The sequence below is a fragment of the Gossypium raimondii genome, chromosome 1 (assembly GCF_025698545.1).
Source record: "Gossypium raimondii isolate GPD5lz chromosome 1, ASM2569854v1, whole genome shotgun sequence".
Taxonomy (NCBI): domain Eukaryota; kingdom Viridiplantae; phylum Streptophyta; class Magnoliopsida; order Malvales; family Malvaceae; genus Gossypium; species Gossypium raimondii.
The window spans coordinates 42,478,214-42,493,588 of record NC_068565.1 but is presented as its reverse complement, the minus strand read 5'-3'; the positions used below and the strand labels follow the sequence as shown (position 1 = coordinate 42,493,588).

At 36.1% G+C, this 15,375-nt stretch overlaps 2 protein-coding genes across 2 annotated transcripts; both read right to left on the bottom strand.

Moving 5' to 3' along the window:
* Positions 1 to 826: 826 nt before the first annotated feature.
* On the bottom strand, positions 827 to 1,841 carry LOC105785888 (glycine-rich protein 2). The gene has a single exon (XM_012612077.2). The coding sequence runs from the start codon at positions 1,716 to 1,718 to the stop codon at positions 1,185 to 1,187; it is 534 nt and encodes a 177-aa protein (XP_012467531.1). The 5' UTR covers positions 1,719 to 1,841; the 3' UTR covers positions 827 to 1,184.
* Positions 1,842 to 13,054: 11,213 nt separating this feature from the next.
* LOC105785889 (glycine-rich protein 2) lies at positions 13,055 to 14,077 on the bottom strand. Its single transcript, XM_012612078.2, has one exon. The coding sequence runs from the start codon at positions 13,935 to 13,937 to the stop codon at positions 13,410 to 13,412; it is 528 nt and encodes a 175-aa protein (XP_012467532.1). The 5' UTR covers positions 13,938 to 14,077; the 3' UTR covers positions 13,055 to 13,409.
* Between the last annotated feature and the right edge of the window lie 1,298 nt (positions 14,078 to 15,375).

Sequence of the window (15,375 nt, the reverse complement as noted above, 5' to 3'; positions counted from 1 at the left end):
AGGATTGACATCAAAGGTGCTAGATTTTGGAAATGAGATACCATTAGGCCGAACTACCCCAATTTCCATATACCATCCTACTCGATATTGTCTAATAGAAGGTAGGGACTAAGTAGGACAAAGATGTCTCCAAGCAATTCCAACTACTCCCAATATCCAACTACAATGATTACTCCACCTTAACACCCCCCACTAGTTTTCATGCTCCCTTAGACATTTTAAACATATCAATTCAGTTTTGCAACTTGTTTCTATAATTTTCTTTCAATTTTTTTTCCACAAACAAGGTCCAATAATGCATGTTTCTAAACTGAATAGAAACAAAGAGGCATACAAACATTCTTGCAGTCCTATCCAAGTGCCTCCCATTGTTCTCATAAAATTTACTAGAGAACAGAGTACCCATCATGATTTAACCTTTTGTTCAACCCTCATAAACCAAGAAAAGGGTTAATGCAGAGAGAGATGGAAAAATGGACCACTTGTGATTAAAAAAAGCAAGGCAGTAGCACATAATCTGGGGAGTTTATGTTGCATTATTCACCAATGAGTCCCAAATCCCAATCCTTTTCATCAAATAGTATAAAGAAAAAACAGTAGGAGTCCCTACCCATCTAAGAATATAAACAAGCAAAAGAAACCTTGAAACAAAGGGCACCATGCTAAAAATGTCAAAATGTTGTAAATTATGGTTCAATCATATTAACACAAATTTCAGGTTCAAGGCACATTACAACCAGAATGGAACCAAAACAAATCACATCTAACAATTGAGGCATTATATAAAGAAATTCATGAAAGGGCACTGAAATTAAAAGAAAAAGGATTGAAACCAAACCATCATCCATCAGTTTGTATTTATATGATATCGATATAAACACTTGATGACAGTGAGTTTTAACATCATTTTCTTCTTCATTGTTGTTTTCCAATCGACACTAATGTCCACCCTCACTGTAAGACTACTACGAAAGCACCCATTACAACCATTTGCCAACTTCAAAATCCAAAAAGACAAAAACAGCAAACTGACTAAGAGAAATCGTCCTGCATAAACTGGAAAAGGAAAACATAAAAAGCAAACCATACGATAATAACCAAACCGACAGAAACAGTAGCGGAAGAGGAAAAAAAAGGATGGATCGGAGGAGATGCGAATGACACATTTAAATCCCTCCTCAAAATTAGCGACCACTGTTGGGGCACTCCCTAGCGAAATGCCCAGAGCCTCCACAGTTGTAACAAGCACCGCCGCCTCCGCCTCCGCCTCCGCCTCCGCCATATCTGCCTCCACCGCCACCGCCACCCTGCCCACAGTCCCGTGCTAAATGGCCCATCTCACCACACTTATAACATCCGGCGCCTCCACCACCACCACCACCGCCTCCTCCACCATAACCGCCTCTCCTTCCCCCTCCACCATATCCACCGGATCCACCGCCATAACCGCCACCACCGCCGCCGCCGCGTCCGGATCTAGATGATCCACGAACAGGGTTGCCGTTGGGACCAGTGACCTCAACAGCCTTGGGGCGACCTTCAGAAGACTCGACAACGTACTCGACCTCTTCACCATCAGCAAGGCTACGGAAACCCTCGGAACGGATGGAAGACTGGTGAACAAACAAATCGTCGCCGCCGTCGTCAGGGGATATGAAGCCATAACCCTTTTGGTCATCGAACCACTTCACCTTGCCGGTCATCCTATTCTCACCCATCTTTAAAATCCCAAAACAACACTCAGAAACCACAGAAATGAAAAAGGGAGGCGCAAAAGCGAAGTTTCAGTGAGGTCGGGACTTTATATTGAAGATCAGAGGAATGCAAAAGGTGTGACTGCCACGTCAGCCTTTGGGAATTATAATTAATAATAATTACTTCTGTTTTAAAAGTTAATTCGAACCAAAACGACGGCCGGTTTCAGAGGAAGGGATCGGACGGCTAGGGGTTAAGGATAAGGTGGCTGAATATGAAGCGTCAGATTTTACGATGGGAAACCTAAATCGGTTTTTTCTTTGGGGGGATGTGAAATTACGAAAGAGTCCGGAGTCCTGAGAGAGAGAAAGAAGGGTCACTTTGATGGGACCCCACAGTAAAAACAAAAATCTGATCTAAAGGACAATCCTACCCTATCGTATTTGTGTATTTATCTATCTATTCGCTGACTGCACGGAGAAATTAATCTTCCATGATTACTGATTTAATTAATTAATTAATCTGGGAAAGAGAAAAACAGACTGGTCAAAGGGTAAATTGGGGAGTAAAGAAAGTCACACTGAGCGGATGGGACATTTCGATGGGGTCGCTGTTTTTTAAAACTTTACTAGTACATGGTTTTTATTCTTTTAAATCAAACTTCAAAATATCAATAAGACCATCATTTTACCATTTAAATGAAATTTCTATGATAAAAATAAGGTTAAATTAAATTCTGAAATGGGTTATCAGTGCAATTAATTACTAAAATAGTATAGGTTTTTTGGTGGTAGCTTTCTCATAAGTGACACTACCTATTTTTTATAATATTTTTTTTATCTTTTAAAAAATATTATTTTATTAGTGGTGTTTTTTTTATAGGCGACACAACTATAAAATATTTTCCCGGTTTGGTATATGACCCATGTAGAGATACAGGAATGGTATAAAGACAGGTGGTCTGGTAGGCGTCATTGGTGACTCCTACTTGGTAGGTGCCACTGGTGACTCTTTTCTGACAGGCGGCACTAATGTCAATTTTTCACCTATTTAAACACATCTCAATATGAGATGAGTACAACATTTCTTCAAAAATTATCAGACAAAAAGGAAGAAGATAAGGAGAAGAAAGAAAGAAAGGAGAACAAAAACAAACTAGTACATGAGTTCTATGCCTATCTCTACGATCATGAGTTAGAATTTATTTTTGTTCGAAAAGGTTTAATACCATGGGACGCTGCAAACATCAATGAGTTGTACAACATTAAGGTCAATGTCGACGAACACTCTGAGTTCATGGATGACATCACAGATGAAAAATGAGACCTGCTGGTGAGAGACTTGTGTGTCGAGGGAGCAGTTTGGACGGGTTCCCATCAAAAGAGCTATACAATACACCATCGCTTTTTGATGCCGCAAGGTAAAATTTGGTTTCACTTTGTAAACTCCAGACTGAAGCCCTCCTATAACACCCCTTACCTGAGACCGTTGTCGGAGTCAAGCACGAGGCGTTACCTGACTTAACTTACTAGTTCGGAGCATAAAAATTTGCTTTTAAATTTAATTCGCTCACATTCAATCAATATGTCCCTAAAAAGGGCCCTCGAGACCCTAAAACATGCAACGGAAACAGTTCGGGTCCAAACCGAGAACATTAAAAAATTTTCGAACACTTAAATAAATCAAAATAATTATTTACCGGAATGGCCTTATTTCCCTGAAAGCGCATCCACGTCAGCACGTTGTCAGGTGACGAAGCAGGAAAACGCGTCCTTGAGGAAGCGTTTTGCCTACGTGGACAAAAATCTCTCCCTTAAGTGCGCGCTTTATGTCCAAGTAGGCAAAACGCTTCCTCAAGGACGCGTTTTGCCTATGTGTCCTGCAGTTAGGGTTTTGGGTTATTGGTTTAGGGTTAAGGTTAGGATTTTGATATTTTTAAGTTTAGGGTTTTAGAGAAAAAATTAAATAAATAAGGGATTAGGGTTTATGGTTTGTCAATTAAATTAATTATAAATTTTTCAAAATTGGATTAGGTTTCGTGTTTATTGTTTTTTAAGAAAAATAATTAAATTAGGTTTAAGGTTACTTAAGTAATTTAATTAAATTTTTAAAAAAATTAGATTAGGGTTTAGAGTTAAGGGTTTTTATGAAAAAATTAAATAAATTAGGGTTCAGGGTTACTTGAGTAAATTAATTATAAATTTTTAAAAAATTAGATTATGGTTTAGTGTTTAGGGTTTTTAAGTAAAAACTCAAATAAATTAGGGTTTGTGGTTGAGGGTTACTTAATTAAATTATTTGTTAATTTAAAGAAGTTCTCACGTAGACGCGCTTTTGCTACAGTAGCTCCTAAAAAAATAATTTTGAATAGACGTTTCTGAGCAAATAGTGTCAAAAACGCTTTAAGCAGGATGCTTTGTCAGCAATAGTACTGAAAGAAGCTCCCACGTGGACGCGCTTTTGCTACAGTAGCTCCTAAAAAAATAATTTCGAGTAGACGTTTTTGAGCAAATAGTGTCAAAAACGCTTTAAGCAGGATGCTTTGTCAACAATAGTACTGAAAGAAGTTCCCACGTGGACGCGCTTTTGCTACAGTAGCTCATGAAAAAATAATTTTGAGTAGACGTTTCTGAGCAAATAGTGTTAAAAAAGCTTTAAGCAGGATGGTTTGTCAGTAGAAGTATTGAAAGAAGCTCCCACGTGGATGTGCTTTTGCTACAGTAGTGCATGTTTGGCCTGAGGCTATAAATGAGGCAAAATTTTTTCTCAGATTGCATAAGTTACAGCAAAAAAAAATTTAGAGAGGCTAAGAAAGATAGAAATTGAAGATGAGTAAACGTATTAGTATTGTTATTTACTATGATGGTGAGGTTTGCCACACCGAGAACGGTGTTGTTTTTTTATCGGAGAATACAGTGCGACTGGTTTTTAACCAGAACATTGATTTGACAGAACTTCATAAAAGAATTAGGCGTAAAATATTCGGAATAATGCCAATGAAAGTTCTGTCTATTACGTATCGATTTTGTTCTTCTGTTGATTCGGTGACATATGACTCGTTCGACATAAAAGGTGCTCGTAGCTTTGAGGTAATGGTGCAGACTTATCTCGCTAGTGGAGCACCCTATATTGAGTTATATGTACAATTTACGTCGCCAAATGATGCACTTGCGACTGTGGGATGTTTGACGCACTTCGTTATCCATGCGCTCATGTAATTGTAGCTTGTCAGAATCTCCGTCTGGATCCGATGAGCTATGTCGATGAAGTGTACAAATTAGAAAACATGTACAACGTTTGGAAACACGTATTCCTACCGGTCCCAAATGAACGTAAGTGGTCATCTGCATCGCTTGCTCCTTTTAAGCTGTTACCGGATAGAGAACTACGTTGCAAACCAAAGGGTCGACCTTGCTCGACAAGAATACGTAACAATATGGATATCCGAGAAACAGCCAGCTAACAGAAGTTGTGCGGATTGTGTAGGAACCTAGGCCATACAAGCTGATCATGTCGAAATCGCAATAGTTGAACGTTATTGTAAAAAACTTTGTATTATTTATATTTTTAAAATAAAAAATTGGTACAAATATTCAGAATAGTATAAAATTTAAAAGAAAATCTATTTCATTAAAAATATTAAAGTAAATTACAATTACTTTATTCAAAATAACGTTTTATTTTATTAAATGAAATAATATAGAAATATTCAACATATTGCCTTATTTAAAAGAATTTCTATTATATTAAAATGTAAAAGTAAATTTCTATTTTATTACATGAAATAATATAGAAGAATTTCTATTTTATTACATGAAATAATATAGAAGAATTTCTATTTTATTACATCAAATAATATCAAAATATTCAAAATGTTTGTACAAGTATATTAAAATAAAAATCAATCTTCGTGCCCGCCGGATTCAGTGCCACATGGCAGCCGTTGATGGTTTTGCGCTGGATTCCTTCTTTGTCTAGCTTCCGACGGGGGTTGTGGTTGCTCCAGCGGGAATTCTGGTTCCTCCGGTAGGGGATCTGGTTGTCGGTGTTGGGACAATAAGCCACATTGATAGAATAGTGACAGTGGAGGTGTTTGCATCACCAACGGCGAAGCTTTTTGAAACCCATACGATGATGGGGATTGGTAAAAAGAAGAGCTCCCCGACGGCCCCTCTTGCGATACCTCGTGCGACGCACCTGGCCTATACATCTGCGGTCCACTCGGCGTAGTCAAAAATGAAGATGAACCGGGTCATGGACTCCAACCTGCCATAGGACTAAAAAAAGGAAACATATAAGGGTTAGGATACATAAAAGGGCTACGATACACACCTGGCATCATCTGAAAAGGTTGTGCCGTGGGTATCGTCGGTTGAACTGCTGGGTCGGGTGACTGTGACGGTGTTGTTGCTGGGCCTGGTGATTGTATAGGTGCTGATGATGGGTCGGGTGATTGTCTGGGCCACGTTGATAAACTTGAGTTGTCGTCCCTTCTTCTTGGATTTAAAGGGCCACGTCGTTCCTTTTGGACATGCAATTGCCGTTGTCTCTCCTCTGCCGACAGTAAATACGGCTTATCATGGATCTTAAATCATGGCATGTATTCCGGCACGTACGCCAACTCTAGAACGATGATCGGTTTCCGAGTAGGTATGTAATCATATCGATCTTCCCATATTTGGATGTAGTATGACTAGAATCTCGGCCAATCTGTATGCAATTGCCGTAGGTCAATTTTGTGATGATTATCCAACACCTCAGGTGCCACGGGGATCGGTTGTCGAAATCTAAATAACCGCAATACCCTGTCTGACTAGTGCATCTCCACGGTCACATAGTTGACCAATGCGACTTTCACATGCCAAACGTTTGGATTTTGGAAGTACTCATCCGGAATTACTGCCCGAATTGTCGGATCCTCGTATGGTGTCCATTGAAACTATATGAACATGATGGAAATATTAGTTATATACATAATACATAATACATAATACATAATACTAAATACTAAATACCAATCGACTTGCTCGTGATGGAAATATATATTTTATTTAATACTTACTTGTGCTTCCGACTGTTGGTCTAATAGAAGCCGTATATCTTCAAGAGAGGTAGGTAATCGAGCATAACTTGTCGAATGGTTCCACCTACTTAAATAAATTTTTAGCATACTATTATATTTTAAATCTACGTAATAATTGTAAAATCTAATATAAAATTTACCTTGTTATGAGTGGGAATGTATATGGGTGGTCCACTCGAGGACGTAAAAATAGAAAGCGAAACTGTGCCCATGGCTGCAGTAGTGACAGGCAACCTCTGATTTTCGCTTTATTCGGTCGCATCACCCCGCACATCTCCCGGTACAATGTGGCCAAAATGGCAGACCCCTAACTAAATTCACCAGCAACGAGTTTCAGCAGCCATCTTAGATGTATAAGGTTCCGTGACAGGTCCGGCATGAGATAATCTCCAATTATCTGAAGAATGTACGCCCGAGCATATCGGATTCTTTCTAGTTCGATAGAATCATCATCCAGCTCTGGGAATGTGTCTCGTAACCAGTCCATCTTGATCCGACCTCCATTAATATTCTCCGGAATAGCGCCCAAAAGCTCGTAGCATACTCCTCCCCAATCACCAGATTGAACAGACTCGGTGACTGCGTACCTGTCCACCGGCAATCCCAATTGCAAATTGACATCTTCCAAAGTGATAGTACACTCTCCACATAGAAGATGGAATGTATGCGTCTCGGGTCTCCACCTCTCAATCAACGCACTGATGAGTTTTGGGTCCAACTTGCATCCCGGGCCTACCGTCGCCACGCGCCAAAAATTCGCTTCTCACAAGTAATTCTCTACCAACGGTGATGGATGATCATGCATATTACGGATATAACATTGCAATATCCGATCTACAGACTTTTATAACAAATAATAAAATAATAATTATTGAAAATTGCAAAAATAAAAAATATATTAAATAATATTTAAAAATTAAATTTAACACTTACAATTTTTATTTGTTCGACGGATATGTGCTTGTCATCAAGACGAATTAGTTCTCCTGTCATTGCTAACACGATCAAATTTTTATGATTTAAAAAAATTCAAAAAAATAAAATTTAAAACTTTTTTTAAAAATAATTAAAAAATTAAAACTTTTTTAAATAGGAATTTGAGAGGAACTTGAGAGGAAATTGGGAGGAATTTGAGAGAATATTAGAGAGAAATTGAGAGAAATGATTTAGTTGTGAAAAAAATGAAGAGGGGTTTTTATAGATTTTTTTTACTATTGGGGGGGTCACCAACGGTCAAAAAAGTAGCTGTTGCTACTGTTCACGCACGGGCTAAACGCATCCCCAAGGGGAGCACTGACGTGGCAGGAAAACGCGTCCTTAAGGGCACACTTTTTGTCCATGTGGACAAAGCGCTTCCTTGAGGAAGCGTTTTCTTGCCACGTCCCCTGACATCGCACTGACGTGGACGTGCTTTCGGGGAATTGGGTCATTTCGGTAATTAATTATTTACCGGGCCCATTTCAGTAAATTTTTTAAAAAATTGGCTTTTATTAGTATTTTACCCAAATCACAGTCTATCACTCCCCAAGTATAGAGATATCACATTTGTACTTAAAAGATTATAACACTCACCTCTAAATGCTCCCCTTGAGAATTTAGGCTATAAACACTAAAGATTTGCTCTTTAATAGCACTTGCACAATGAGTTCCTCAATGAACAAACAAAAGTGACCTCAATATGCTCTCATACATTCCCTATACAAGCCTCAGGACATATATATGAAAATAGACTTAATAACATACTAGTGATTGAATACAAAGCAACTTCTTAAAATTAGCAACTACAAAATAACAAGGACAACACATTAATAGAGTCCAATAAATCACAATATGATGGAGATTCAGTCTTCTAGAAGAACAACTCCTCCATCTGAACAAATTTCCATAATTCAAGAGTTGTATTAATTTAATTCAGTCCAGTCTGATATTTGAACGCAACCAATTGATTTATATATATAAGCTTCCATATATTCATAAATATCAATATAGTTAATAACTTAAAAATTATATTTCAATAAATTACAATTACTGAATATGACAAGTTTTGCTTCATTTCAAATGGTAGTAAATGATATCGAATTCCATTCAAATTGTTTCTTCGTAACTTGCCTCAACATAATATGTTAAATTTACCAAAGTTGAATCTTTTTATTTTGCCTTTTAGTTTTTCTCTCAAAATTCTTTGAAATTAATACACAATTAAGGAGTATCTGGGTGAGTAATTAGGCGCAATGCTTGCTTGCCAAGCATATTAAATTACCTTTCTATCATATCCTCAATTATTTATAGTAACACTTTAAATTATTCTTTTATCATTTATCATTTTCCATGAAATTATATTTAATTAACTTGTAATACTAATTTAATTAAAATTTTAAATAATAATATAGATGAATTTGAGTACTAAAATGAGTCCTCTTTACCTATAAAATGATAAAAAATATACTAATATTAGGATTTAAATATTTCTCAAAATAATTGAACTTTGGGCCTTTTGGTATTACGAAAACTTTACGCAAGGACCCATGCAAAGCTCAAATGAACCAACAATTTTATCCATCCCTAACCTACTTCCAACCGTGAAAAGGAAGTCTGAGCTAAGCATTATATTTTTAATATATTAGATTAGAAAATTAACCAAACTTAATGAAATAAAAAGAATGTTGTCGAAACCGTTTTTTTGAAAACAAAAATTTTAGTTGTCGGCTTTAAAAATAAAACTGGAGTCGCCACCGATCCTTTATTAAGGTGTGATCGGCTCACCTTAAAAATTATGTTGGTCTACGAATTTTGAGAAAACAAATTCGGAAGTCAGTTACGCTCGAGGAAGGGTTAGCACCCTCGTAACGCCCAAAATCGGTACCAAATTGATCATTTAATGTCTTAGTGTCAAAGGTTAAAAAGATTTTAAAATCAACTTGAATGATGAAATTTGCAAAAGAATAACAAGTTGTTCAAGTCATGTAAAGAAATCGAGTCCCAATACGTTAGGGTACAATTCCTCATAATCCCCGAACTTTGAATATCACTTTTTATTTTATACGAAAAATCTTCATTTCGAGAAAGTAACATGCCACACCCAATACGTTAGGGCACGACAAGTTAAGTTCCCAAAAATGATTTTTACACTCATGCATTTTGAATAAAGAATATCCTCGGTTATTTAAGATTAACAAAGAAAATCCGAACCCAATACGTTAGGGCTCAATTTCCCTCGAAAATCCCAAACCTCAAATAATGCTTTTATTCAAAAAAAACCTTTAAATCAAGAAAATAACCTTGATGAATGGTTAAAACCAAAATATATTTTCAAAAGGGTATGTTAAAGTTATTATACAATATGATACAGATCCTTTAATTTACAGCATATACGAATAAATATTCGCAAATATATATATACAAATACAATATATCAAGAAAGTTGCAAACATATGTACACATATATCAAACACACATACCAGCATACATGTAAAAAGAGAGAATGGAATATATCAAATAAAACAAATACAAATACATGTGTTGAAAACAAAATAAAAATATAAAAACACGCATATGTATATATTTACAAAGAAAAACAAAACAATATATATAATATATAAATAAACTACGAAAATATATACATGTATGTGAAAATATGTATGAATTATAAAATGGAAAAATGTATATGTATTATAAAATGTAAATTTATATATATATATATATATATATATAAACTATATATAAAAACTAAGAAGATAATATAATAATAAAATATATAAAATATGTACACGTATTTTAAAAACATTTAAAATATATACATATATAAAATACAAACATATGCGTGTATATATGTAAAAGTATAATAATAATACTGTATAATAATAATAATAATAATAATAAACTTAAAAAAAACCTTAGAATGGAAGGTTAATGATTAAACTAAAAACTAAATGAAGTTAAAAGGCCGATTTTAAAGATAGAAAACACCAGGAAGGACCAAATCAAAACGCGCGCAACAGGAGGGGGATCCAAAGGGAAATTTACCCAAACCTCTCAAGCACTATACAGTAATGTGGACCGAATTGAAGCAGAAATAAAATATATGGCGAGATTTAAAAGAAATAAAAGACCGATTTAAACACTCCTCGTAAAACAGAGGACCAAATGAGCAATTGGCCCATTAAAAAAAAGTGAGCGGATCCTGGGACCGGGTCGGGTCACCGCGCGGGTCATGGCCCCCCATACGGCGTCGTTTTGCAAGTGTTATTTAAAAGAAAAAAAAAACCTAAAAAACATTTGCAGGGTCCCTTAAAAAAACAAAGGAGGGCCGCCCCTTTTCCTCTGCTAGGGTTTCGACCCTAGCCCCCTTTTGCGCCGCCGTTCAAGCGATTCAATCGGTCCGAAATCCGGCGCCGATCCCGATCCCGACTCAGGTAAGTTTTCTTTTCTTTCTCCTTTTTTATTTTAAATGAAAAATAAATGAAAAAAAAAGAACAGAAAAACTAAAAGCAATTCACCTTCGAAAAAACTTTTTCAGTATATTTTCTCTCTATCTTTTCTTTACACTGCCTTCTCTCCCTTTACAGATTTGATAACGGCCCTTTTTATAGCTGAAAATGGAAAAGAAAAATAAATAAAATCAAATAAAATCCAAACAAAATCTATACTATTGCTCGTTTTTTGCTATTCTGTTTTGTTTCTGTTCGTTACTGCAGGTGTGGCGTGGAGCGAACGGCGCGGGGAAGGCGCGCAAGAGGCGGCGACGAACGTGGCTGCTGTTGAGGGCGGCAACTGGTGATTTTTCTGCTTAGGGTTTCTATTTTTTTTGTTTTTTTTGGGCTAAGTTTGGTTTGGGCTTAGGTTTAGTTTATTGGGTTTGTTTATTTGCTTGGGCTCGGACATTATTGGACTTGTACAAATGTGATGCTTAAATTTGAGCAATTCTCGACCTTTGTAGATTAAAATCTAAAAAATTAAAGTTGTATTTAGTACCATCTTTTAGAAATTTTTTTTACATAGAAAAATACTTTTTAAAGTAAAATTTTAAATAAGTAATTTTTGAAAAAGAAACTGATTTTTCAAAACATTTTTTCCAAACGGAAAAGTTAAAACTTTTAATTTTTCTTCTAAAAATTATTTTGACAGCTTAATTCTGTTTGTACCCTTCCAACACATCATACTTTCCATTCTCTAATTAATCATTTAAAACTTAATTTTTATATATAAAATATTAACAACAAATTATAATAAAATATTTTCTATATTCTTATTAAAATATCATAATATTAATTAATTTAAACATTATTTAAATACTTATTTATTACTTTATAACATCATGAAAACAATGTTGAACTAGCTCTAAATTTCATTGAAAGGGAGGAAACTTTTACTGATTTCTTTCTATTTCAACTATGCAAAAAATTATTTTAGCCTTCAAATCATCTCAAAGAAAATTTAACTTTACTGATGTAAAATATATATATATATATATTACGACGTAAATAACACAAATATTTAATTTATTTTTTTAAAATTTTAAATATATATTTTATAAATTATAATAATTTTTAATTTTGAAAATCAACACAATTTTGTAAAAGCAAAAGAAAATGAAAAATTAAATTAAAAAGGCAAAAATTACTTCTCTGAAAAATTAAAAAGATCATGAAGAAGACTAGGGTGAGAAATAGGTCGGTTCGGCAAACTGACTTCCTCTTTTTATGGAACCAATATCGACCGACTTTTAAGTGGAGAACCGACAAAACCGGCCCATCTTAGAGTTGATCGGCAGACCGAATAATGCATGTTTCTAAACTTCATAGCAACAAAGAGGTAAACTACCATTCTTGCAGTCCTATCCAAGTGTCTCCCATTGTTACTAGAGAACAGATTACCCATCATGATTAAACCAAAAAAAGGGTTAATGCAGAGAGAGATGGAAAAATGGACCACTTGTAATTAAACAAAGCAAGGCAGCAGCACATAATCGGGGGAGTTTATGTTGCATTATTCACCAATGAGTCCCAAATCCCAATCCTTTTCATCAAATAGTATAAAGCAAAAACAGTAGGGAGTCCCTACCCATCTAAGAATATAAACAAACAAAAGAAACCTTGAAACAAAGGGCACCATGCTAAAAATGTCAAAATGTTGTAAATTATGGTTCAATCATATTAACACAAATTTCAGGTTCAAGGCACATTACAACCAGAATGGAACCAAAACAAATCACATCTAACAATTGAGGCATTAAATAAAGAAATTCATGAAAGCGTACTGAAATTAAAAGAAAAAGGATTGAAACCAAACCATCATCCATCAGTTTGTATTTATATGATATCGATATAAACACTTGATGACGGTGAGTTTTAACATCATTTTCTTCTTCATTGTTGTTTTCCCATCGACACTAATGTCCACCCTCACTGTAAGACTACTACGAAAGCACCCATTACAACCATTTGCCAACTTCAAAATCCAAAAAGACAAAACAGCAAACTGACTAAGAGAAACCGTCCTGCATAAACTGGAAAAGGAAAACATAAAAAGCAAACCATACGATAATAACGAAACCGACAGAAACAGTAGCGGAAGAGGAAAAAAGGATGGATCGTAGGAGATGTGAATGACACATTTAAGTCCCTCCTCAAAATTAGCGACCACTGTTGGGGCAATCCCTAGCGAAATGCCCAGAGCCTCCACAGTTGTAACAAGCACCGCCGCCTCCGCCACCGCCATATCTGCCTCCACCGCCACCGCCACCGCCACCCTGCCCACATTCCCGTGCTAAATGGCCCATCTCACCACACTTATAACATCCGGCGCCTCCACCACCACCACCACCGCCTCCTCCACCATAACCGCTTCTCCTTCCTCCTCCACCATAACCACCGGATCCACCGCCATAACCGCTACCACCGCCGCCGCCGCGTCCGGATCTAGATGATCCACGAACAGGGTTGCCGTTGGGGCCCGTGACCTCAACAGCCTTGGGGCGACCTTCAGAAGACTCGACAACGTACTCGACCTCTTCACCATCAGCAAGGCTACGGAAACCCTCGGAACGGATGGAAGATTGGTGAACAAACAAATCGTCGCCGCCGTCGTCAGGGGATATGAAGCCATAACCCTTTTGGTCATCGAACCACTTCACCTTGCCGGTCATCCTATTCTCACCCATATTCAAAATCCCAAAACAACACTCAGAAACCACAGAAATGAAAAAGGGAGGCGCAAAAGCGAAGTCTCAGTGAGGTCGGGACTTTATATTGAAGATCAGAGGAATGCAGAAGGTGTGACTGCCACATCAGCCTTTGGGAATTATAATTAATAATAACTACTTCAGTTTCTAAAGTTAATTAGAACCAAAACGACGGCGGGGTTTTAGAGGAAGGGATCGGACGGCTAGGGGTTAAGGATAAGGTGGATGAATATGAAGCGTCAGATTATACGATGGGAAACCTAAATCGGTCTTTTTGGGGGGGGGATGTGAAATTACGAAAGAGTCCGGAGACATGAGAGAGAGAAAGAAGGGTTACTTTGATGGGACCCCACAGTAAAAACAAAAATCTGATCTAAAGGACAATCCTACCCTATCGTATTTATGTATTTATCTATCTATTCGCGGACTGCACGGAGAAATTAAGCTGGCATGATTGCTGATTTAATTAATTCATTAATCTGGGAAAGAGAAAAAGACTGGTCAAAGGGTAAATTGGGGAGTAAAGAAAGTCACACTGAGCGGATGGGACATTTCGATGGGGTCGCTGTCTTTTTCAAACTTTACTAGTACATGTTTGTTTTTTGCTTTTAAATCAAACTTCAAAATATCAATAAGACCATTTTTATACCATTTTAATGTAATTTCTATGATCAAATAGAACACAAAAATGTAAATTTTCGCTTTTTATCACCATCTTTTAACATTCGAAGAATGACCATAAAATTTATGGTGTAAAATGCGCATCTCATGTAAACCATTCGTTTTGTACATCTTACTTTTGTTTGATTATTTATTTATGTATTTTAAAAGATTTTGAGTAATAAATTTCGAAATTATATATATTTTTAAAATGATGGGATAAATGAAATTTTAAAAGTCTTTTGTAATTTATTTATTTTATTTAAAGAGATTAATTTTAAAGAAGTTAAAAGTCAAACCTTCAATGTTATAAGTTTCTTGAAGTAGAAAGGTCAAATTTCCAAAACAATATTGGTAGTAGCTAGGTTGTGGGTTTTTTTACATAAATAATACAAAAAATTTAAAAAAATATCAAAATAATACAACCATTTTATTATGTACCAAAATAATACAAATAGTAAAAAACCTGGTCAAGAGTCTGTCACAGGCGGCACCAAAGGTGCCACTGCCATAGGCGGCACCTGTGCTATGTTTACCCTTTATTTTTTCCTTTCTTTTTCCTTCCATCCCTCTTCTTCTTCTTCTTTTTCCTTTTTCTTCCTTCTACGCCTCCTTCCCCTTCTTCTTCTTCTTCTTCTTCTTCTTCTTCTTCTTCTTCTTCTTCTTCTTCTCCTTTCCTTTTCTTTCTTCTCTTTAAATGCAATTTGAAGTGAATTGGGGACCATTATAAAGTGGGATGTCGCTTTGTGGCGATGGC

Coding starts and splice junctions, on each gene's coding strand:
- LOC105785888 (XM_012612077.2), bottom strand. CDS start 1,718: ATGGGTGAGAATAGGATGACCGGCAAGGTGAAGTGGTTCGATGACCAA.
- LOC105785889 (XM_012612078.2), bottom strand. CDS start 13,937: ATGGGTGAGAATAGGATGACCGGCAAGGTGAAGTGGTTCGATGACCAA.